The sequence below is a fragment of the Chlorocebus sabaeus genome, chromosome 11, assembly GCF_047675955.1.
Source record: "Chlorocebus sabaeus isolate Y175 chromosome 11, mChlSab1.0.hap1, whole genome shotgun sequence".
NCBI lineage: Eukaryota > Metazoa > Chordata > Mammalia > Primates > Cercopithecidae > Chlorocebus > Chlorocebus sabaeus.
The window spans coordinates 49,032,217-49,057,413 of record NC_132914.1 but is presented as its reverse complement, the minus strand read 5'-3'; the positions used below and the strand labels follow the sequence as shown (position 1 = coordinate 49,057,413).

At 47.7% G+C, this 25,197-nt stretch overlaps 1 protein-coding gene across 1 annotated transcript; it reads left to right on the top strand.

Annotated features, from left to right (window-relative positions):
• The first annotated feature begins 1,405 nt into the window (after nt 1–1,405).
• On the top strand, nt 1,406–20,845 carry CELA1 (chymotrypsin like elastase 1). The gene is made up of 8 exons (XM_008003284.3): nt 1,406–2,464; nt 3,169–3,251; nt 5,208–5,308; nt 6,379–6,504; nt 7,060–7,196; nt 8,770–8,915; nt 19,472–19,621; nt 20,693–20,845. Exons 1-8 carry the CDS (start codon nt 2,425–2,427, stop codon nt 20,708–20,710), a joined length of 801 nt encoding a protein of 266 aa, XP_008001475.3. The 5' UTR covers nt 1,406–2,424; the 3' UTR covers nt 20,711–20,845.
• The last annotated feature ends 4,352 nt before the right edge of the window (nt 20,846–25,197 follow it).

Genomic DNA, 25,197 nt, shown 5'->3' with positions numbered 1-25,197 from the left:
TGTGGTCCCAGCTACTTGAGGGGCTGAGACGGGAGGATCGCTTGAGCCCAGAAGGCAGAGGTTGCAGTGAGTTGAGATCATGCCACTGTACTCTAGCATGGGCAACAGAATGAGACCCTGTCTTAAAAAAAAGAAAAAATTTAAGCCATTGTCTAGGCCTAACCCTAAGAGTAATAATTTTTTTTTCTTTTTTTTTTTTTTGAGATGGAATCTTGTTCTGTCACCCAGGCTGGAGTGCAGTGGCACAATCTTGGCTCATTCCAACCTCCACCTTCAGGGTTCAAGCAATTCTCCCTGCCTCAGCTTCTTCCCAAGGAGCTGGGATTACAGCTCCCAAGTACAGGGATTACACCACCACGCCCGGCTAATTTTTGTATTTTTAGTAGAGACGGGATTTCGCCATGTTGGCCAGACTGGTCTGGAACTCCTGACCTCAGGTGATCCGGTCCTGCTGTGATGTCAAGAGGTAACCTTCAGGAGGCCCTCAAGCCTCCTCTTGGACTCCTCATTCTGGGGCTAGAGGCCAGAGGAAGCAGGGAAGTGGGAGGAGAATGACAAAAGAGGCCTTGGGTTCCCTAGCACAGCTCACCCCTCTTCCCTGAGGTTCACTTTGTGCCAGACGCTGAAGGGCAGGCTGGAGAGCAAGCTCTTCAGGTTATCTGAGCAACAAAGTGCAACCACCCTGAACAGTTCAAGACTCTGAAAAGGTGACTGTGCAGATTCCTTCAAGGAGCATTTTCCAGGCCTCTCCCACCTCTGCAGCCATGAAACTTGGATTCTGGAGTGTTCAGGCAACAAAAGCCCTGGGTGGGCAGGTGATGGTCCTGTTTCTGTCTAGCTTCCTGGCTTCTCCCTGCCTAATTCCAAACCCTGTGCGTTGCTACCATGACTGCTGCACCCAGCTACCAGTCCTCTGCTCTGGAGCCTGCAGTGGCTCTGATCATTTTGTGGCGAACCCAAGGGTCTTCTGCCCACCTCAAGGCACATTGCAACTCCTTTCTCTCTCTTTTTATTTATTTATTTATTTATTTATTTATTTATTTTTTGAGACAGAGTCTTGCTCTGTCTCCAGGCTGGAGTGCAGCAACCTCCGCCTCCCGGGTTCAAGTGATTCTCCTGCCTCAGCCTTCTGAGCAGCTGGGAGTACAGAAGTGCGCCACCATGCCCAGCTAATTTTTGTATTTTTATTTGTTTTTTTCTGGGTTTTTTTTTTTTTTTTTTTGAGACGGTGTCTTGCTCTGTCGCCCATGCTGGAGTTCAGTGGCATGATCTCAGCTCACCACAAGCTCTGCCTCCCGGGCTCACGCCATCCTCCTGCCTCCGCCTCCCGAGTAGCTGGGACTACAGGTGCCCACCACCACACCCCGCTAATTTTTTGTAATTTTTTAGTACAGGCGGGGTTTCACCGTGTTAGCCAGGGTGGTCTCGATCTCCTGACCTCATGAGCCGCCCACCCTGGCCTCCCAAAGTGCTGGGATTACAGGCGTGAGCCACTGCGCCCAGCCAATTTTTGTATTTTTAGTAGAGATGGGGTTTCACCATGTTGGCCAGGATGGTCTCGATCTCTTGACCTTGTGATCTGCCCATCTCAGCCTCCCAAAGTGCTGGGATTACAGGCGTGACTCACTGCGCCAGGCTGCAACTCCTTTTTCTTTCTTCTACAAACTGTGACAAAGCCTTTCATCTCTTGCAGGAACCTCGGCTCCTCCCCTCGTTCTCCCTCTGCTCTTCACCCTCCATCTACCCTCATAGCCCTCAGACTGTCTTCACATCCCGAGGATCCCCTCCTCTACCCTGCCCCACATTCTCCTCTGGGAGCCCCTTCTCGGCTCTCCATCTGAAAGGGCCCAAGCCTGTTTCTCAGTACTTTCCTCCCCCAGAATTCTCTCCACTGCATCTACTTGGCTTTTGTGTCTGCATTTACACCTATGCCTGCATCCTGGGGGCATGTGCCATCTCCCTCTTTGGGCAGAGAGAGTTGCTGTGTCTTCCTTGCCCTTGCTAACCACTGCCCCCTCCTCCACTATCCCCCGGCCTCCAGCTGCTAGTGCACGGGGCAAGTCTCTGCAATTACGGTGCCACTGAGGACAATGAGGGAGTGACGGATGATGAGGGGTGCTCCTTTAAGGAAAAACCAGCCCTGGTTCTCCATCTTATTTCTGAAAAAGAGTTTGTTGGCTGCTTTTCAATTAAAAGCAGATGATTAATTCAGCTCTGGCCTTGTTCTGTCTTTGAATAACAGATACATTAGTTTACTTGAAAAGAAATACTTTCATTTGTATTTCCATGTCACCTGTGATTTTCCCTGCCTTGCACCCTCAGCCCTGCCAGTTGGCAAGAAGACGGTCAGCAAAGCTGCTGCTAAGAGGAGTATAAAGAGGGCTTGGTCCAAGCAAGAGGGCAGTGGTCTAGTCCATCGGCAACATGCTGCGCTTCCTGGTGTTCACAACCCTGGTCCTTTATGGTAAGTGGATCATGTGGCCTAAGGTCTACAGGGAGGGGTACTTGGGCAGGAGGGTCAGCAAATCTTCCCTAAGCCCAGGCCAGCACCCTGTCCCAGGACAGGTGGGACACTCTGCCTGCGGAGTGTCCTTTACTCTCCTGGAGGCCAAGATAGAAAAGGTCAGGGCCACTGGCTATTCAGGCCCCTCTGGGTGGCAGGTCCCTGGGCCACAAAGCAGAGAGAAGCCCCTTCTGGTAGTGGGGTGGGTCTCTGGGCTTCCCCACCACCCCCATTGACAGGAGGACTTCCTCAGCAGGTACCTGGCTGGGGTGTACACTGCAGGCCCTGCACCCTGGAGAATCCTGCCAAAGCATTAGGGGGCTGGGGGGGGGTCAAAGAATGGGGGGGTCTCTTCAGGCCAAAGGGTGATCTTGAGCAAGGAGGAGACCACAAGGAGCCTCTGGGGCCTAGTCTGGTGGTTTGAGAGAGGTCCTTCATAGCATGCCAGAGTTCTGGGAACACCCGGGGGAAACAGAAGGCACCCAGGCACCCCTGCTTTCAAAAGGGACTCAGAGAACTCACAGCTGGGCCCCTCATTCATTAGAGAGGAGCTGTGAATTTGCAGACAAGGCCAACATTCCTCGAAACACAACCGCCACCCCCCACCCCTACCCCTGGCTGACCCCACGCTTAGTCATCACTCACTTTTCTTCTGCCCCACAAAGGACACAGCACCCAGGACTTTCCGGAAACCAACGCCCGCGTAGTGGGAGGGACTGAGGCCGGGAGGAATTCATGGCCCTCTCAGGTGGGTGTTCCTTCCCAGCCCCAGACTTCCACCCAAATAAGAGCACAGTGCATGACATAAGGTGTGTGTGTTTGTGCATGTCCCTATCAACAAGCAGCTCTCCAACTGTCTAGGTTCTAGATTTTAAAGATGGATGGGATCAGGCTTAGGTGGTTTTCTAAATGCAAAAGGGCTTGGAGGAGGGTATTTATACACGAACCACACTCCCTCTTCAAGGCACACACCCAAACACAAGATACATTTGTATTCCCAGCGACAGCACTTGTGCCACGCAAGAAAGACTGGGTGCCAGACACACACCTTGGACTCAACATACCTTGAAACTCACATGCACACCACTCCACACTGCCACACTGTGTGTGTCACAATGCTTGCACCCGTGCACACACACACACGTACAGCATGCGACTTAGTTGGCTATTTAGAGTTTCCACTTTCCTAACAGGGCAGCTGGGCCCTGATTTAAGCAATCTAAACATGTAAACCTGGCAAATTAAGTGGCGAAGATCCACACTTTGAGAGGATATCACTGCAACCAGAGTTTTAGCTTATAAAAGTCTGAGCCCCAGTTTTCAGGAGTAGAGCTATTACATAATATGAGGTGCTAGAGGAAGAGACATGAACTGATAAAAATGAACATCCCATTGGTATTTCTTTCTTTTGTTTTTCTTTGAGATGGAGTTTCGCTCTCATTGCCCAGGCTAGAGTACAATGGCATGATCTCAGTTCACTGCAACCTCTGCCTTCTGGGTTCAAGCAATTCTCCTGCATCAGCCTCCTGAGTAGCTGGGATTACAGGCGCCTGTCACCATGCCCAGCTAATTTTTGTATTTTTAGTAGAGACGGGGTTTCACCATGTTGGCCAGCTGGTCTCAAACTCCTGACCTCACGTGATCCGCCTGCCTCAGCCTCCCAAAGTGCTGGGATTACAGGCGTGAGCCACCGCGCCTGGCATCCCATTGGTATTTCTAAGTAGTCCCTGAAGTGGGGATTCAGGAGATGTCTTGAAAACACTGAAGGTAGAGCTCTGGAGACCTAAGCCTGTGGGGCTTAGGTGATGGAGCAAATCTTTGGCTATAGTTCCTTTTTTTTTTTTTTTTTTTTGGTGGGGGGAGCAGGGGGTGCAGATGGGGTCTCGCTCTGTCACCAGGCTGGAGTGCAGTGGCGCGATATTGGCTCACTGCAACCTCTACCTCCTGGGTTCAAGCGACTCTCCTGCCTCAGCCTCCCGAGTAGCTGGGACTACAGGCGCGTGCCACCATGCCCGACGAATTTTTGCATTTTTAGTAGAGATGGGGTTTCACCATGTTGGCCAGGATGGCCTCGATCTCCTGTCCTCGTGATCCACCCATCTTGGCCTCCCAAAGTGCTGGGATTACAGGCGTAAGCCATGGTGCCCGGCCTATAGTTCCTCTTTAAGGGAGAACAGAGGTAGAAGGAGTTCCAAAAAAGGAGTTGCAATGGGTTCTAGGTCCATTGCAACAACCTAGAGAGATAATGCCAAATACACTGTGTGCCTTTACTCCTCATTCATGTACACAGCAAACATCACCAAATGATGGAGCATCCCTTCCTGCTGACCCCAGAAGCATCTACACACCCCTTATCAATGCCACACTCCAGGTGGCCACTACCAACCAATTAGTAGTAATTGGCAGGTCAGATGAAACCTATTTGCCATCCCTAGCCCAGAAAGAGAATGTTTTGAAGGACAGCAGGACTTTAAGGAGGTAACATGTAGTTTAAGGCAAAGTCTTTTATATTTAATTATTTTTGATGTAGAGGTGAGATCTCACTATGTTGCCCAGGCTGGTCTCCAGCTCCTAGGCTCAACTGATCCTCCCGCCACAGCCTTCCAAAGTGCTGGGATTACTGGCATAAGCCACTGCGTCCGACCTGGGGCAAAACCTTTTGAGAAACACCAACCTATCCCTTCTTTCTTTCCTCCCCATCTAGATTTCCCTCCAGTACCTGTCTGGAGGTTTCTGGTATCACACCTGCGGAGGGACCCTCATCAGACAGAACTGGGTGATGACAGCTGCTCACTGCGTGGATTCGTAAGAAAAACAAAGACGAGCTTTCCTGGGCCCCTGGAAGGGGAAGGGGCTGACCCTTCTGAAGGATAACATAACTTTGCTCTCTCTGGACAGCACTTCAGGGACTGGGCAGTGGCCCCTTTCCTGTTCAGGGCCTGCAGGGAGGTAGTATGGTGAAAGTACAAATTTTGGAGCCAGGGAAGCTCAAATTCAAATCTTGCTCCACTAAATTCTAGCTATGTAGCCTTGGGCAACTATGCTCCCATTCTCCTATCTCTAAAATGGGCTAAGAACATTTACTCTGTAGAAATGTTGTGAGGATTGAGTAAATATGTAAGTGCTTAGTCAACGTCTGACTGGTGACTATTTTTTCCTATTTGTCTTGGGCAATGGTTTTCATACTTCAGCATGTGTCAGAATCACCTGGAAGGCACATATTGCTGGGCCTCACCCAGCAGAGTTTCTGATTTGGTAGGTCCAAGGTGAGGCCTGATAATTTGCATTTCTAACAAGTTTCCAGGTGATGTTCATGCTACTGGCCCAGGAACCACACTTTAAAAATGACCAGCCTAGAAGTCTATGCTTCCTTCAAAATATTGGTGCCTGAGAGCCATTATTTCATTTATGTGCACTACACCTCTCCCAGGTTACAAGATATTCAGCCTATGATGTTAAACTCAGAAAATGAAAGTGATGGTAGTTTTTTTCACTTCCACAAGTTAGTCAATTAGGGAATGAAAGAGCTTGTTACTTTCTCATTTTGGAGAGTCTTATATCCCTCCTCTACCTGGACCAGGTGAGATGGGTTCCTGTCCTAAGATAAGAAACAAAACCTGGGCACAGTGGCTCACACCTGTAGTCCCAGCTACTAGGGAAGCTGCGGTGGGAGGATCACTTGAGCCTGGGAGATTGAAGCCAGCCTGGGCAACACAGCAAAACCCCAACTCTTTAAAAAAAAAAAAAAAAAAAAAAAAGGAATTTTCTTTAATAATCATAATAATAAAAGGATGGTTTTCCAACTTTTCTCTAAGTGGGAGAAAGAGAAGGTTTGAGTCCCCTGGATGACTCAAGACTTCCTTCTCTCACGCCAGCCCGAAGACTTTCCGCGTGGTGGTTGGAGACCATAATCTGAGCCAGAACGATGGCACCGAGCAGTACGTGAGTGTACAGAAGATCGTGGTGCATCCATACTGGGACAGCAATAACGTGGCTGCCGGGTAGGAGCAAGTCCAAGCTGGCCCTGGGCTGGGCAGTGAGGCCTGACTAGCCAACAACTGGCTGCCTTCACCTGTTCTTTCAGAGAGCTAGAGGGACTGCATGGCCTGAAGCCTGGACAATGACTCCTGGCCTGGCCTTTAGTTAAGGAGCCCAGCTGAGCCTGAGAGAGGGCACCATGTCCTAGAGGGAGCAATGAGCTGGCTCATTCATCCAGGAGGACTTTGAGAATTTACGTTCTGGGCCAGGCACGGTGGCTCACGCCTATAATCCCAACACTTTGGGATTCCCCCATTCTCAACTTCCCTGCCTCGCAAAGGTCAGCGCTAGGCTGCAATACCAATGTCCCACCAGCAGATGCTGCTGTTAAACATAGAATGTTTACCTGTTAAATTGTAATTGCTCTAGTTTGAGGCTTAGCAAGTGAGCCCCGTCCTTCTTCAAAATCGTCACTTTCCAATTGCACAAGGATACAAATGCTTAAAGAGGGCCAGTATATATGCTGACCTCAGGGAAGAGCTGATCCCATGAGTGAGCCGTCTCCTTTTCTCCTGCAGCTATGATATCGCCCTGCTGCGCCTGGCCCAGAGCGTTACCCTCAATAGCTATGTCCAGCTGGGTGTTCTGCCCCAGGAGGGAGCCATCCTGGCTAACGACAGTCCCTGCTACATCACAGGCTGGGGCAGGACCACGAGTAAGTTGCCTACATTGGCACAATCCACCACAGGGATCTTGATTACGTAGCTGAACTTCTAAGGCACCTTTTTCTGTGGTCCTAGGTGCTTATGGCCAGAGACTAGGAGCTAAAGGAACCACAGATACAATAACTGATGCATTATATCAAGCTAAGAATGGGCTGTGAAATACTTGACAGATTCATGGACTCTTAGAACAAAAAATACTTTACCACAGATAATTTTTTTTGTTACCAGCCCCTCATTTTAAAAATTAATTTATGGCCGGGCGCGGTAGCTCACGCCTGTAATCCCAGCACTTTGGGAGGCTGAGGCGGGCAGATCACAAGGTCAGGAGATCGAGACCATCCTGGCTAACACGGTGAAACCCCGTCTCTACTAAAAATTCAAAAAATTAGCTGGGCGTGGTGGCGGGCGCCTGTAGTCCCAGCTACTTCGGAGGCTGAGGCAGGAGAATGGCGGGAACCCGGGAGGCGGAGCTTGCAGTGAGCCAAGATCGCGCTACTGCACTCCAGCCTGGGCAACTGAGTAAGACTCCGTCTCAAAAAAAAAAAAAAAAATTAATTTATTTATTTAGGGACAGGGTTTCGCTCTGTCACCCAGGCTGCAACTTCTACTTCCTAGGCTCAAGTGATCCTCCCACCTCAGCTGCAACCTCTACTTCCTAGGCTCAAGTGATCCTCCTACCTCAGCCTCCTGAGTAGCTGGGACTATAGGCATGTACCACCACACTCAGCTAATTTTTAAATTTTCTTGTAGAGATGGGATCTCACTATATTGCCTAGGCTGGCCTCAAACTCCTGAGCTTAAGAAATCCTCCCACCTCAGCCTCCCAAAGTGCTGGGATTACAGGCATGTGCCACTGCATCCAGCCAGCCCTTCATTTTATACATGAGGAAACCAAGGTCCAAAGAAATTAAGGATCCTTAGCTGAGCGTGGTGGCGTAAGTCTGTAGTCCCAGGTACTCAGGAGGCTGAGGAAGGAGGATCACTTAAGCCTGACCAACATGGAGAAACCCCAACTCTACTAAAATTTCACAATTAGCCAGGCATGGTGGTGGATGCCTGTAATCCCAGCTACTCGGCAGGCTGAGGCAGGAGAATTGCCTGAATCTGGGAGGCAGAGGTTGTGTGAGCCGAGATTGCTCCATTGCACTCCAGCCTGGGCAACAAGAGTGAAACTCCATCTCAAAAAAGAAATGGAAACAAGCAAGCACAATCCCAGTTCTGCTCCATGGAGCTTGCAGGAGGAAACGGAACAGACAGATAAATCATCCACAAATAAGGCCATTCCATGGTGCAACTAAGTTATCCACGAGTGGAAAGCAGCAGGAGCAGGGTTGGTGACTTGGAGCCTAGGTACAGTAAGCAAGGCGGCCTCCCTGAGGGAAGGGTACTGTGCAGCCATATAAAGAGAGAAGACAGAAGGATCCACCACACGCAACAGGCAGAGAGAAGGAGTTTGCCCTGAGTTCAGCTTTCATGAGAGTTTGGGAAGGTGTGGCAAGGGTGGAAGGTTTTTCCACTGGACAACATTTGGAGCTGACCGCCATTGCTATGTGTCCTGTTCAGCCAATGGGCAGCTGGCCCAGACCCTGCAGCAGGCTTATCTGCCCTCTGTGGACTACGCCATCTGCTCCAGCTCCTCCTACTGGGGCTCCACTGTGAAGAACACCATGGTGTGTGCTGGTGGAGATGGAGTTCACTCCGGATGCCAGGTGAACACTTGCAGGGGGTGTCAGAAGTCCCACCCCAGGTCCCACCACTCTCTGCCTATCCCTCCACCCCTCTTCCTCACCTCCGTATTCCACACTTACTCTTAGTCCGACACAGACTCAATTTTCTACTCTGGCGTCTAAGTGAGAATGATTCTGTGCTGGTAACTCTATACACACAGAAACTCAAAGTTGAAAGGAACCTTAAAATTGTATCTCGTTCAATGCCCTCACTTCAAAGTTTGTACGTGGCCCAACATTTGTATGTTGTTGTTGGTATATGTGTGTGTTCTTAGAATTTGTTACTTAGATTTTTTTTTTTTGAGATGGAGTTTCACTCTTGTTGCCCAGGCTGGAGTGCAATGGGACGATCTCAGCACACAGCAACCTCCGCCTCCCGGGTTCAAGCAATTCTCCTGCCTCAGCCTCCCAAGTAGCTGGGGTTACAGGCATGCGCCACTACACCCAGCTAATTTTTTCTATTTTCAGTAGAGACAGGGTTTCTCCATGTTGGTTAGGCTGATCTCGAACTCCCGACTCAAGTGATCCGCCCGCCTTGGCCTCCCAAAGTGCTGGGATTACAGGCGTGAGCCACCACGCCCAGCTGAATTTGTTACCTAGATTTTTTAACAGAAGTGATGGAGCAAGCCTGGAGAGGTGGTTGTGATGGTGTATAAGCAGTACCCTGCCTCCCCTCACCCATCAGTCCAACTTCTCTTGCAGTTCCTCCACCACCGTCCCTTTACCCCAGTGATATTTCTGGTGGTATGTACAGGTGAGTTTGCTAGGGGAAAGTGCACAAAATAATTTTATAATAGCTTATATATAACAAATATAACCTTCCTCTATTTTGACAAGATCAATCAGCCACAAACCATCTTACAGATTTCTCTTTTTAAGTTTTATCATTATTATTATTTTAAGATAGAGATGGGGTCTTGCTTTGTGGCCCAGGCTGGTCTCAGACTCCAGGGCTCAAGTGATCCTCCCACCTCGGCCTCCCAAAGTGCTGGGAATACAGGCATGAGCCACCATGCCCCACCCTAGATTTCTTAGTGCAGTTTAACAACTGTTCATTATGTATCTACTATATGCCAGACATTGTGCTGACTGCTGAGGATACAAAGATGGATCAAACAGTGTCAAGTAAAGGAACTAGAGGCACAGACACACAATAGAACATTGTAATACAGTGTGGTTAAGTGTTAATAATCAGGATGTGCATGGGTGATAGGGAAGCCCAAGGGTAGGTACTTACCTCTACCTACCGGGGCTAGAAAAGACCTGCCTTCCCCAAGAAAGTAGAATCTGTAGCTGGTCCTGAGGGGTAAACAGGAACAGGCCAGGCAAAAAGGAGAAAAGACATTCAGAGGGAGGGAACAGCATGAATAAAGGCAGGGGGCCAAGAAACAACCTAGAGTACATAGAGAATTATGGGGCATTCCCTAAGGCTACAGTAGAGCAGAGGCTGGAGGTCCACAAGCCAAATCTAGCTCATTGCTTGCTTTGTATGACCCATGAGCTTAGAACGGTTATTACATTTCTATTTATATATATATGTGTGTGTGTGTGTGTGTGTGTGCGTGTGTGTATATATATGTATTTTTTTTTCCTGAGATGGAGTCTCACTCTGTCACCCAGGCTGGAGTACAGTGGCGCAATCTCAGCTCACTGAAACCTCTGCCTCCCGGGTTGAAGCAATTCTCCTGCCTCAGCCTCCTGAGTAGCTGGGATTACAGGCACACACCACCACGTCCAGCTAATTTTTGTATTTTTAGTAGAGACAGGATTTCACCATGTTGGCCAGGCTGGTCTCAAACTGGCTGGTCTCAGACTCCTGACCTCATGATCCACCTGCCTCTGCCCCCTAAAGTGCTGGGATTACAGGTGTGAGCTACCGTGCCTGGCGCGCTCTCTCTCTCTCTCTCTCTCTGTGTATATATATATTTTTTTGTTTGTTTGTTTGTTTGTTTGTTTTGAGACAGGGTCTCACTCTGTTGCCCAGGCTGGAGTGCAGTTGTACCATCATGGTTCACTGCAACCTCTGCCTCCTGGGCTCAAGTGATTTTCCCACCTCAGCCTCCCTAGTAGCTGGGACTACAGGCACACACCACCACACCCAGCTAATTTTTTATATTTTTTGTAGAGACAGGGTTTCACCATGTTGCCCAGGCTGGGATTATTACATTTATTAATGGTAAGGAAAAAAATCAGAATAATAATATGTCATGACACATGAAAAATATATAAAATTTCAGTGCCCATAAATAACATTTCATTGGAACACAGTCACAGTTGCTCATTTACAAATTGTTTATGGTTGCTTTTTTTTTTTTTTTTTTGAAGAGACAAGGTCTTGCTCCATCACTCAGGCTGGAGTACAGTGGTGCCATCTTGGCTCACTGCAGCCTCAACTTCCTGGGCTCTAATGATCTTCCCACCTCAGCCTCCCAAGCAGCTAGGATCATATGCACATGCCATCAGACCAGCTAATTTTGTTTTGTTTTTGGTAGTGACAAGGTCTCACTATGATGCCCAGGCTGGTCTTGAACTCCTGGCCTCAAGCAATCCTCCTGTCTTGGCCTCCTAGAGTACGGGGATTATAGGCATGAGGCACCATGCCCAGCCTACGGCTGCTTTTGTACTACAACACAAAGTAGTTGCAACCAAGACTGTATGGCCTGCAAAGCCTGAAATATGTACTAATTGGCCCTTAACAGAAGAGGTTTGCCGACCCCTGGGCTAGAATAGAAGCTACCACCATACTAGGAAATGTCAAGAGGCAAGACTAGAGAGGCAAGCAAGAGCCGTACAACTCAGGGCTTCAAATGCCAGGCTTGGGGACATGAGTCTTATCTCTTGGGCATTGGGAAGCCATCGAAGACTTCTGAACAGGAGACTAGTACAACCAGATTCACCTTTTAGAAGTGTTCTTTAGGCATGTTTTTGAAGAAGGCAAGAAAGGCAGGGAGATTGCCTAGAGGGCTATTGCAATGATCTAGGCAAGAAGTTTGAGGGCCTGAATTAAGGCAGTGGTGACAGGAACCGGAGGAGGGAAGGAGTAGGATCTTGAACAACAGTCAAGCATCTGGTTTAAGTGATTTGGGGGAGGGCATTGTTGCCCTGAGACAAGATTTACAGAGTTTGAGAGAGAAGATGATGAGTCTGGTTCTCCCGGACAAGCTTTGTCTGAGATGTATACCTGAGATTCAGGTATAGCAACTGGTAAGAAATTTGTTGTCTTTTTTTATTTATTTGTTTGTTTGTTTTTGAGTCTCCCTCTCTCACCCTCAGGCTGGAGTGCAGTAGCACTATCTCAGCTCATTGCCACCTCTGTCTCATGGGCTCAAGTGAGTCTACTACCTCAGGCTCCTGAGTAGCTGGGATTACAGGCATGTGCCACCACGCCTGGCTAATTTTTGTATTTTTAGCAGAGATGGGATTTCCCCATGTTGGCCAGGCTAAGTCTTGAACTCCTGACCTCAGCCTCCGAAAGTGCTGGGATTACAGGCATGAGCCACCATGTCTGGCCAAGAAATTAGATAGAAAGAGTGGGGCCTCGGGGAAGAGCTGGTCTAGAGATGCCCACTGAGAACAAATCAGATCCCATCCCAGGGAAAAACTGTTGAATGAGAAAAGAGCAGTGGGTTGGGAACGAACTGTCAGCACATAAATACTTGAGTGTTTCAGGGATAGGTGGAGGACAAAGAAACCACTAGGATCTAAGAAAGGAGAAGTAGATGTAAGATAAAAATCTGGTAATAAGGGTATTATGAAATCTCAGGAAGTACTTACAGATATCACATAATATACAATTCACCCAGAAGCCACAGTAGATAAGAGCTGAAAGTGGCCACTCCAGCAATTGTAACCTTGGCAAGAGCAGTTTCAGTGGAGTGGTGAGGGCAGAAGCTTGTCTGAAGGGTAAGGAATAAAAAGGCAATAAGAAATATAACTGGCCGGGTGTAGTGGCTCATGCCTATAATCCCAAGATTTTGGCAGATTGAGGTAGGAGGATCACTTGAGCCCAGGAGTTAAAGACCAGCCTGGGAAACATAGGGAGACTTCATCTCTACAAAATTTTAAAAATTAGGCCAGGTGCGGTGGCTCACGCCTGTAATCCCAGCACTTTGAGAGGCCGAGATGGGCGAATCATGAAGTCAGGAGATCGAGACCATCCTGGCTAACACAGTGAAACCCCGTCTCTACTGAAAATACAAAAAATTAGCCGGGCATGGTGGCAGACGCCTGTAGTCCCAGCTGCTGGGGAGGCTGAGGCAGGAGAATGTCATGAACCCTGGAGGTGGAGCTTGCAGTGAGCAGAGATTGTGCCACTGCACTCCAGCCTGGGCGACAGAGCAAGACTCTGTCTCAAAAAAAAAAAAAATTAGCTGGATGTGGTGGAGCGCACCTGTAGCCCCAGCTACTTGGAAGGCTGAGGTGGAAAGATCACTTGAGCCGAGGAGTTCGAGGCTGCAGTGAGCTATGATTGCACCACTGCACTCCAGCCTGGGCAACAGAGTGAGACCCTGTCTCAAAAGAGGACAAAAAAAAGGAAGAACAAAAATGTCTGGTAGCTTTAAGGACAGCAAGTCATGGAGGGAATGGATCTTCTAAAAGAAAAAAATTGGCCGGGCACAGTGGCTCTCACCTGTAATCCCAGTGCTTTGGGAGGCCGTGGCAGGCAGATCACGAGGTCAGGAGTTCGAGACCAGCCTGGCCAACATGGTGAAACCCTGACTCTACTAAAAATACAAAAAATTAGCCAGGCATGGTGGCACGTGCCTGTAATCCCAGCTACTCAGGAGGCTGAGGCAGGAGAATTGCTTGAACCTAGGAGGCAGAGCTTGCAGTGAGCCGAGATCGCGCCACTGCACTCCAGCCTGGGCGACAGAGTGAGACTCCGTCTCAAAAAAAGAAAAAGAGAAAAGAAAACTGAGTGCATAAATAGGCAGAAAGGAAAGAATCCTGTAGAGTCAGAGAGAGGTAATAGTAATAATGGATGGCACAAGATCCCACAGGAGAAGAAAGATATGGAACTAAGAGCACAGATGGAGCTGGCTCTGAACAGGAAGAGGGATACCAGATGTGCACACAGACATGGAAAAGTTTGCAGGATTTGGTAGCCGAACATTGGCAGGTGTTCTACATTATTGCTTGTAGTTACTCATGAACTAGGAGGAGTCAATTTGACTGCTGAAAATGAACGGGACAGGGTTGTATGGGTCTGGAATAGTTAATGTGAATGGGAGGATTGTCTTCCAAGATGTTGCTGATTGGTTGTTTGGAGACCAGACTATGACCACATGGGTATATGATTCACTCTGTTTTACTCAAAGACAGTTTCCTGTATGATTGGGGTAAAAGGACAGGATTACAGATCAACTGCAAGGTCCAAACTAGATGGAGGAGAGAGAGAAGCTGGCAGGAAGCTGGCAGGAGGCTGGCAGGCTGGCTGAAACTATAAAATGAAAGGGTTAGGCCAGGCGCGGTCGCTGATGCCTGTAATCCCAGTGCTTTGGGAGGCCGAGGTGGGCAGATCACGAGGTCAGGAGATCGAGACCATCCTGGCTAACATGGTAAAAACCCTGTCTCTACTAAAAATACAAAAAATTAGCCAGGCGTGGTGGCGGGCGCCTGTAGTCCCAGCTACTAGAGAGGCTGAGGAAGGAGAATGGTGTGAACCCGGGAGGCGGAGCTTGCAGTCATCCGAGATCGTGCCACTGCACTCCAGCCTGGGCAAGACTCCATCTCAAAAAAATAAATAAATAAAAATAAAAAAATAAAGGATTAAAAAATGTTTTGGGTGTATGAGTGCAAAGAACCATGGAAATAAACTAGCCAATTCATCCTAGTTTGCCCTAGACTTTCCTGGTATTAACATTTAAAAGTCCTGTATCCCAGGGACTCTACCTGGGAATAAGGGGGAAAATAGAGAGACTAATGCATAATGCAACCTCTTCTAGGCCCTCATCAGCCAGCTTCACCTATAACCTCCTAAGGTTTAACCTTTCTGAGTGAATACACATGGCTGTGCTCTCCCATAAGCCCTGAGCTCTAAAAAACGAGTATGTTTCTTCTGGCTGCCACTCCAAATTGACAATTCTCGGAGGCAATTGTGTCCCCAGGTCCCTCCCCACTGGAGTTTCTCAAATACTGTGTCTTCTGGGCTTTCAGAGTTCTGGGTCTCCAACCCTTCTCCTCAGAGTGGATTCACTTAGAATCTCCCATTTCAATCAGCCCATCCCCACTGAGTTCTCTTCCAACTGTTCCTTCTGCTCTAAAATCCTCAGCCCCACCCTCCAGCTCTCCAGAGGCTTGGTCTCTTTTCAGGTCAATTAGTACAAGACAATAGTATTATATGCAATTCATTTATCTATCATTCCTCTAGCCCCTGAAATACTCTCAAATCTCTAATAGAATTTAGGTGGAAGAGACTGTTTTGTTTTGAGTACAATAATCTAAAGAAAACATCCTTTCCTAAATAGCAGTTAGGGTGGAGTACAGGTAGTTCCACTTTAAAATAATTACCCCTGGCTGGGCACGGTGGCTCATGCCTATAATCCCAGCACTTTGGGAGGCTGAGGTGGGAGGATCACTTAAACTCAGGAGTTAGAGATTAGCCTCAGCAACATAGGGAGACCCTGCCTCTGCAAAAATTTTAAAAATTAGCCAGGCAAGGTGGCACACACTGTGGTCCCAGCTACTTGGGATACTGAAGTGGGAGGATTGTTTGAGCCGAGATTGAGACTGCGGTGAGCTATGATCATACCACTGCTCTCCAGCCTGGGCAGAGGCTCTGTCTTGGAAAAAAAAAAAAAAAAAAAAAGTCGGGCTCAGTGGCTCATGTCTGTAATCCCAGCACTTTAGGAGGCCATAGTGGGTGGATCACCTGAGGTCAGGAGTTCAAGACCAGTCTGACCAACATGGGGAAACCCCATCTCTACTAAAAATACAAAATTAGCCAGGTGTGGTGGCTTATGCCTGTAATCCCAGCTACTTGGGAGGCAGGAGAATTACTTGAACCTGGGAGGTGGAGGTTGTGGTAAGCTGAGATTGTGCCATTACACTCCAGCCTGGGCAACAAGAGCGAAACTCCGTCTCAAAAAAAAAAAAATTAACGGGGCATGGGGCCGCACATCTGTAGTCCCAGCTACTCTGGAGGGTCAGGCAGGAGAATCACTTGAACCCGGGAGGTGGTGGTTGCAGTGAGCCGAAATGGCACTACTGTAGCACTCCAGCCTGGGTGACAGAGCGAGACTCCCGTCTCAAAACAAAACAAACACACACACAGAATTATCCCAATTTGAAATTTTGGTCTCTTTCCCTAGTTTTTTTTTTTTTTTAAGTTTTACTTTTGTTTGTTTTTGAGACAGAGTCTTGTTCTGTCGCCCAGGCTGGAGTACAGTGGGGTGATCTCAGCTCACTGCAACCTCCTCCTCCTGGGTTCTTGTGCCTCAGCCTCCTCAGTAGCTGGGATGATAGGCATGTGCCACCATACCTGGCTAATTCTTTTTGTATTTTTAGTAGAGTCGGGGTTTCGCTATGTTGGCCAGGCTGGTCTCAAACTCCTGGCCTCACGTGATCCGCCCACCTCAGTCTCCAAAATGCTGGGATTACAGGTGTAAGCCACCACACCTGGCCCCAAGTTTTACTTTTTATTGTAGCTTAAGTTGACAAATAAGATTATGGAGCTCAATAACGGAAAAGAATAGCTACGCTAGTTTTCCCACCCCACAGGAGGCCACTTTCAACTCTTCAGCTGATTCTTTTGGTGTCTACATCCATATCTTTAAAATTATATACTTACACTGCTATTTTTCAGTTGAGACATTATGGCAGATGTGATTCTCTTTATTTTTTATATACATATACCTGCCCTCCAAGCATGACATTTGCTGATCACCACCTCAACCTCTCAAAATATTTTGGTTAGATCAACATTCGGTATTTACTATGATTATACAAAATACTATTTACAACACAATCATGTGATATATTCTAGGTTTACTTTTCATTTGCTGCATAAGTTTTTTTTTTTTTTTTTTTTGAGACAGGATCTTACTCTGTCACCCAGGCTGGAGTGTAGTAGTAGCACAATCATAGCTCACTGCAGCCTTGAATTTCTGGGCTCAAGAAATCCTCCCACCTCAGTCTCCTGAGTAGCCAGGAAGACAGGCACATGCCACTACACTCAGCTGATTTAAAAAAATTTTTTTATAGAGATGGGGGTCTCACTTTGTAGCCCAGGCTTGTCTCAAACTCCTGGCTTTAGCTTAAGCAGTCCTCCTGCCTCAGTCTCCCAAAGTGCTGGGATTACAGTCCTAAACCACCATGGTCAGCCCTCGCTGCACGACTTTTCAATTTTTCCTGTTAATAATTATCTTTTTTATTTGCTTAATATAGTCAATTTTTCATTAATTCCACCCCACACACTCTCCACTAATTTGTTAAGTGACCTGTATCATCTTCTCTTGACCTAGTGGTCTATGTGGATCTATTTGCATTCATTGTGAGGGACACTTAATGGGTGGGTTTTCCTGGAAACGCCAGACCTTTGATCCAGAAAATGTTGTTTATTTGTTGATTTCCTCCCACTCTATTCTCTTTTCTCTTTCTAGAATTTCTGTTATTCACATGTTTACCTCCTAAGCTGGTCCTCTTATTTTCTCTATATCTTGTTTATTCTACTTATATTCTTTTTTTTTTTTTTTTTTTTTTGAGGCGGAGTTTCGCTCTGTCGCCCAGGCTGGAGTGCAGTGGCCGGATCTCAGCTCACTGCAAGCTCCGCCTCCCGGGTTCACGCCATTCTCCTGCCTCAGCCTCCCGAGTAGCTGGGACTACAGGCGCCACTAGTCTATCATTTCTAAATCTATCAAACTTATAATTTCCAAAGGCTCTTTTTGCTGTCTGAATGTTCTGTTTGGTAGTATGCCGTTCTTATATCATGGATGCATATTAGTCGTGTGTTTTTGTTTTGGTTTTTTTTTTTGAGATGGAGGCTTGCTCTGTCGCCCAGGCTGGAGTGCAGTGATACAGTCTCAGCTCATTGCAATCTCCAGCTCCTGGGTTCAAGTGATTCTCCTGCCTCAGCCTCCTGAGTAGCTGGGATTACAGACATGTGCCACCATGCCCGGCCAATTTTTGTAATTTTAGTAGAGATGGGGTTTTACTATGTTGGCCAGGCTGGTCTTGAACTCCTGACCTCAGGTGATCTGCCTGCCTCAGCCTCCCAAAGTGCTGGGATTACAGGTGTGAGCCATCATGCCTGGCCTATTAGTCATGGTTTTATTGCTTGTTTTCTTCTCCCTACATAGTCTTGGTTGCCTTCATTTTTTATTTAGCTCCTTGTTTCTTTGTTTCAATCTTTATTTTTATATTAGAGGCATTCTTTAGATGTTTAGGGATCCTTAACCATCTGCTTTTTTCAGAGTGGGGGTGGTATTTTTATCCAGAATGGGTGGGCTGATTGGTAGCTCTGAGCCTTAGATAGGGTTCATCAATAGTGGATTCTCTATCAGGCAATCTGGCTAGGCCACTTTAGTGGAGGACCTCCAATGTCAGTATCTTTAGGTCTTTCCTCTTGGGCTGTTCAGTTTTGTTTTGTTTTGTTTTGTTTTTTGAGACAAGAGTCTCACTCTGTCGCCCAGCCTGGAGTGCAGTGGTGTGATCTCGGCTCACTACAAGCTCCGCCTCCCAGGTTCATGCCATTCTTCTGTCTCAGCTTCCTGAGTAGCTGGGACTACAGGCGCCCACCATCACGCCTGGCTAATTTTTTTTATTTTTTATTTTTAGTAGAGACAGCGTTTCACTGTGTTATTCAGGATGGTCTCAATCTCCTGACCTCGTGATCCACCTGCCTCAGCCTCCCAAAGTGCTGGGATTACAGGCGTCAGCCACCACGCCCGGCGGGCTGTTCAGTTTTTCCAGAGAAGTATCTTCCCGTTTTATGTATGGCATTATGGATCTGGCATTCTGGAAGCTGAGTAAGAAGGGAGGCAAGATCATAGTCCATAAACCCAGGTTCCCAATTGAGCACGTAACCCAATACATCACTTTCCTCTTCATTCCAGTTTAGTTTAGCATGTGTTGACTACCAAGTCTAAATACATGGTCTAATTATACCCATTGGTGTAAATGCTGGGGATAAAGAAATTATTAGAATGCCCTATTTTTGCCACCCTAAGTTCAATTTAAGCCAATAAAAGCAATTGAACTTTAGATGTTTAAAGTTCTATGCTAGCATTGTGGAGAGGAAAGATCTTGGTAAGAGTTTTTGTCTCAGGAAGCTCATAGACATGTGTGGGAGGCAGAAACAAATTATGAAACCAAAATACAAGGCAGAACATGAAAGAAGTGCAGCAAAAGAGAAGAAGTATTGTGGTTGTTTAGAAAGGAAGAAGAGATTCATTTTGATTGTGGGGACATGAAGGAAGTGGAGATTTGCATTGGAGCTTTAAAACTGTACAGAATTTCACAACCAGAGACACGGGACGGGGGGAGTGCAAGCAAAAGCCCAAAGATCTGGAGTGTTAGGACTCTGTTTCTCCTCCCTGCAGGGTGATTCTGGGGGTCCCCTCCATTGCTTGGTGAATGGCAAGTATTCTGTCCACGGAGTGACCAGCTTTGTGTCCAAGCAGGGTTGTAATGTCTCCAGGAAGCCTACAGTCTTCACCCGGGTCTCTGCTTACATTTCCTGGATAAATGAAGTGAGTCCTCTCAAATGATGGGTTGAAATGGGGTCACCTGGAGACCCACACACTGTCTGGGTTGGGGAACAAAAGTTGGATGGACTGGGCAAGCCGTCACCTTCCTTACTACATTCATGTGTTTACTCCTCTCCCTTCCTTCCATAGCATACTTTCCCTCAATAATGCTGCCATCCTGAATTCCCTCCCCTCCCCATACGCACAAAGCAGACTTCACTGTATTATTTATTGCTTAGGGTAAGACAGCGGCAACATCAAATCTGAACCAGGCACATATCAGTGCCTTCCTAAGTCGAAGCCCAGGGAAAAACAGGTTCTGAAAGGCCTGCGTACTCCTAGGCAAGGGAAGGAGGCACCGACTTCCTCTCCCACAAGGTCTTTCTAAGGACATTAGGATAATTTGCTCTAACTTTTTTTTGAGATGGAGTCTCACTCTGTCACCCAGGCTGGAGTGCAGTGGCTTGACCTCAGCTCACTGCAGCCTCTGCCTCCTGGGTTCAAGTGATTCTCTTGCCTCAGCCTCCCAAGTAGTTGGGATTATAGGCATGTACCCGGCTAAATTTTTTCTGTATTTTTAGTAGAGATCAGGTTTCACCATGTAGGTCAGGCTGATCTTGAACTCCTGACCTCAGGTGATCCACCTGCCACCCAAAGTGCTGGGATTACAGGCATGAGCCACAGCGCCAAGCCTACTCTAATTTTTGAAAGGTTTTACCACCTTAAATAATGCTTGAGAGTTAGGTGAGGCTCTGCCTACACTGACCTGGTAGAAAGGCCACACAACACATTTCACTGTGCCCTCCACCCTTCAAACACATTCTGGAGCCTTGTGTATTAATCTTGGCTCACGGCCATTTTAAGGTCTGTCTTTGCCACTGTGTTCTGGGTATGTACCTATAACACTGAGCTGTCCTATCACAGTTGAGGCTGACTTCCTGCCGCCCTGTCCTCCACACCCTGTCAACTTACCATAAACCCAGTACAAAACCATACTTAACTTGGAGCCCTGAGGAAATAAGAAAGGAGATAGGCAGGAGTTACTGACTGTGGACATAACTGTCTTTCCTTCAGACCACTGCCTCCAACTGAACATTTTCCTGAGTCCAATGACCTTCCCAAAATGGTTCTTAGATCTGCAACAGGACTTGCGATCATCAAGTAAAAAACATTCTAAAAGACTATTGAGCCATTGATAGAAAAGCAAATAAAACTGGATATACATTATCATACTGTGTCTATTTGTAATTAAGCCCTCCAGAGCAGGGGTCCCTATTCCTGATGATCAGTCACTGTCTCCCATCACCTCCAGATAGGACCGTCTAGTTGTAGGAAAACAAGCTCAGGGCTCCCACTGAGTCTACATTATAGTGAGTTGTAAATTAGTTCACTATATATTACAATGTACACAATAAATACAATGCCCTTGAATCATCTCGAAACCATCCCCCACCCCGGTTCGTGGAAAATTGTCTTCCATGAAACTGGTCCCTGGTGCCAAAAAAGTTGGGGACCACTGATTTAGAAGAAATGCAGTTATAGGATCCAAGTTGGATTTCACCACATCTGTGGGCAGGGTCTTCCCTTTGCTGCTACCTCTACCAGTCCACAACACAAGCCCAGTGGGAGTAGTTTTATGTTATACATTTTGGGTTACTTTAGGATCTACCTATCCACTAATCTGTCCATCTGCCCTATTCCTGTGGATATTTACTATATTTGAAGGCACAGAGTGCTTTAAAAAGTTCCCGAGTGGGCTGGATGCGGTGGCTCACGCCTGTAATCCCAGCACTTTGGGAGGCTGAGGTGGGTGGATCACCCGAGGTCAGGAGTTTGTGACCAGCCTGGCCAACATAGTGAAACCCTGTCTCTACTAAAAAAAATACAAAAATTAGCTGGGTGTGGTGGTGGGCATCTCTACTAAAAAAAATTCAAAAATTAGCTGGGTGTGGTGGTGGGCGTCTCTACTAAAAAAAAATACAAAAATTAGCTGGGTGTGGTGGTGGGCGCCTCCACCCAGGAGGTGGAGGTTGCACTGAGCCAAGATTGCACCATTGCACTCCAGTCTGGGCAACAAGAGCGAAAGACCATCTCAAAAAAAAAAAAGTTCCCGAGCGGGCCGGTTGCAGTGGCTCACGCCTGTAATCCCAGCACTTTGGGAGGCCAAGGCGGGTGGATCACGAGGTCAGGAGTTCGAGACCAGCCTGGCCAAGATAACGAATCCCTGTCTCTACTAAAAATACAAAAATTAGCTGGGCGTAGTGGCAGGTACTCCACTGGGCGTAGTAATCCCAGCTACTCAAGAGGCTGAGGCAGGAAAACTTGAATCCAGGAGGCGGAGGTTGCAGTGAGCCGAGATCGTGCCACTGCACTCTAACCTGGGCAACAAAGCAAGATTCTGTCTCAAAACAAACAAACAAAAAAAGTTCCTGAGTGACTGAATGTGCCCTAACTTTCCCAGGTAGACCGTGGGTTCATCCTTCTTTTGTTTCCCCCTTTAGTGCCTAAAACGAGTGCCCACTCCAAGTTTCTGGGTGATGGCAACTACTAGGATACACCAGAGATAAAAGTGTAAGATTAGGAGGCAGGGCAGATACCAGCAGACTAAGAAAGTGACAAATTAGAAAGGAGACTGGAGAAAATTGCTTGGGCCTGGAAGGTGGAGGCTGCAGTGAGCCAAGATTGCGCCACTGCATTCCAGCCTGGGCAACAGAGTGAGATTCTGTCTCAAAAAAAAAAAAAAGGAGACTGGAGAGCTAAGAATAGAAAAAAGGACAGAAGAGAAAATACTAAACAAAGAAAGGAAAGGGTTGAGGGGAAGAGGCAGAACAGAAAGGAAGAGGCGACAACAACATAGGGCCTCAAGCTAAGTGTGAATCAGCACTTCAAGGCTGGGACGAAAATAGGCAACCGGATCCAGGGTTCTATAAACCACAGAGAACTGGGAAACTGATAATTCTGCTGTATCCTGGCCAGGGCTCAGTCTGTTAGAGTGGCCTATGAGAAAGCAAAGGGGGAACTGAAAGGGGAAGGCTAAAAAGGATGAGAAGCAGTTTTTCATGTCAATCACTGAAGACCAGACAAAAGGGACTAGGATATTAAACATTACAGAAGGAGAAACTGGCTGAGACAGACCCTGGAATTGGCAGGCTCAGCAGAGGCCTCTAGAACACTCCGTGTGCTATAAGAGGCTGAGTCTGTTGCCATCACAGTTCCACCACTGAGGAGCTGGGTGACTGTGGGCAAGTCGTCAGCCCTTTCTGTGACTCAATTTCCCTATCTAATTAACTTCTAAAGGTTGTTTCTTCTCTAACACTACATAATTTGGAGACCATCAATTTCAGTTTGCAAGATATTGGCACTAAACAGAGTTTCTTAGGAGACAGTGGCTGGGTTGCATTGCTGAGGATGCCATATAGTCCTGGCAGGGACACAGGTATTGGCCTCCTTCTGCCAGTGACACAACTGTTAGCATTGCCATCTCCCCTCAGTGTTCCCGCAGTACTGCTATTCTCCATGCTTCTCCCCACTTCTCCCCATCCAACATCAAGACCTTCCATTTTCGTCACCCTGCCTCTTCCAGGGCATCACCAAAGCTAACATCCAGAATAAACCCTAATTGCCTGGCAAGGCACGGTGGTTCATACCTGTAATCCCAGCACTTTGGGAGGCTGAGGCAGGTGGATTGCTTGAGCTCAAGAGTTCCAGATCAGCCTGGGTAGCCAGGAGTGGTGGCATGCACGCACCTTAGTCCCAGCTACTCGGAAGGCTGAGGTGAGAGGATCACTTGGGCCTGGGAGGTAGAGGCTGCAGTGAGCCCTGATGGCACTGCTGCACTCCAGCCTGGGCAACAAAGCAAGACCCTGTCTCCAAACAAACAAACAAACCCTAATCACCTATTGCCAGAAAATTTTGTATCTATCTCTACAAATGAATTAAGCACATTTCATTATAATCACCTGATTATCCACCTATCTCCACCTCCAGACTTTAAGCATCTTTATTTATGTATTTATTTGTATTTATTAATATTTATTTTTTATTTACTGAGAAAGGGTCTCATGCTTTGCCCAGGCTAGAATGCAGAGGCACCATCAGGGTTCACCACAGCCTCTACCTCCCTTGGTCCGGGTGATCCTACCACCTCGGCCTCCCTGATAGCTGGGACTACAGGTATGTGCCACCATGCCCAATTAGTTTTTGTATTTTTAGCAGAGACAAGGTCTTGCTATGTTGCCCAGGCTAGTCTCAGACTCCTGGACTCAAGCAATCTGCCTGCCCTGGCCTCCTAAAGTGTTGGGATTACAGGTGTGAGACATGGTGCCTGGCCAGACATGATTAAGCATCTTAAGGTCAGGGATTGCATTTTATTCATCCTTGGTTGCAGAACACCCACCAATGCCTGCTACACAGTTGATCTTGAGTGCAGTAATGACTGTTTTGGAGAAAGAAGAGGAACACAATAGCATACAAGGGCCTTTAATTTTGTGTCAGGCCCCCAGCTTCCCCCCCACTCTTTAGGAAGTGTTATTTTGACCTTCTTCTCTTCCTTGAGGAAATTTTACCTGCACTGTAAAATCTGAGTACGTGGTTCCTCCACGCCTAGTGTCCTAATCTCCAGCTATCCCCTCAAACAGGTCAGGGAGGAATTTTTTGGAGAACTTCTCCCTAGAGAAACAATAGTTGTCATCTCAACAGCCCCACCCCAATTTGCACAATCTGTCTGTGTTCACATTCTCACATTCTGCATCCATCCAGTACACTGTACTCCAACTAGAAAAACTTGCTCTTCATCCCCGGCACGGGCGTCCATACTATCCTCCTCAGCCTTTTTTCAATGCGATCATTCCCTTGCCTAAGAACTAGCCCCCTACCCTGTTTCTATCTCCAGCTTAGTTGTTCCTCCCTTTCTTTTTTTTTTTTCAGACGGAGTGTCGCTCTGTCGCCCAGGCTGGAGTGCAGTGGCGCGATTTCGGCTCACTGCAACCTCCGCCTCCCGGGTTCAAACAATTCTCCTGTATCAGCCTCTCGAGTGGCTGGGACTACAGGCGTGCGCCACCACGCCCAGTTAACTTTTGTATTTTTCGTAGAGACGGGGTTTCACCGTATTGGTCAGGCTGGTCTCCTGACCTCAGGTGATCCACCCGCCTCGGCCTCCCAAAGTGCTGGGATTACATGCGTGAACCACTGCGTCCGTCTGGCCTGTTTCTCTCTTTCAAGCCAGGATCGGGTGTCCTGCCCGCTTTCTGCACTCTATCCTTACCAGTTCCAGGCTTAGCGCCTACACCGCCACCTGGAACAAGAAACGCACTTTACATGGCGGCCTCGCATGCATACTCACAGAACCTAAACGTGTTTTCGATAGCGTAGGTCCTCTCGCTGGGTGGAACCCACACCATTTTCTACCCTGAGGTTGCAGTTACTTTCCAGTGCTCAGCGTGATGGGAACTGGCTTTCCGGAGCGAACGAGTCTGGGCCCACCGCTGAGGATCTGGTTCAGTGAGGCCGAGGCTTTTGGCAGGGGCTGGAGCTCGGAAGCTGGCCTCGAGCGAGCGCTGCCTGAGGGCAGGCCCCGCCCC

Excerpts from the sequence above, each read along its gene's own strand:
- CELA1 (XM_008003284.3), top strand. The coding sequence starts at position 2,425 with ATGCTGCGCTTCCTGGTGTTCACAACCCTGGTCCTTTATG. Across the intron at positions 3,252-5,207 it reads GGAATTCATGGCCCTCTCAG|ATTTCCCTCCAGTACCTGTC; the intron begins GTGGGTGTTCCT and ends CTCCCCATCTAG. Across the intron at positions 8,916-19,471 it reads GAGTTCACTCCGGATGCCAG|GGTGATTCTGGGGGTCCCCT; the intron begins GTGAACACTTGC and ends TCCTCCCTGCAG.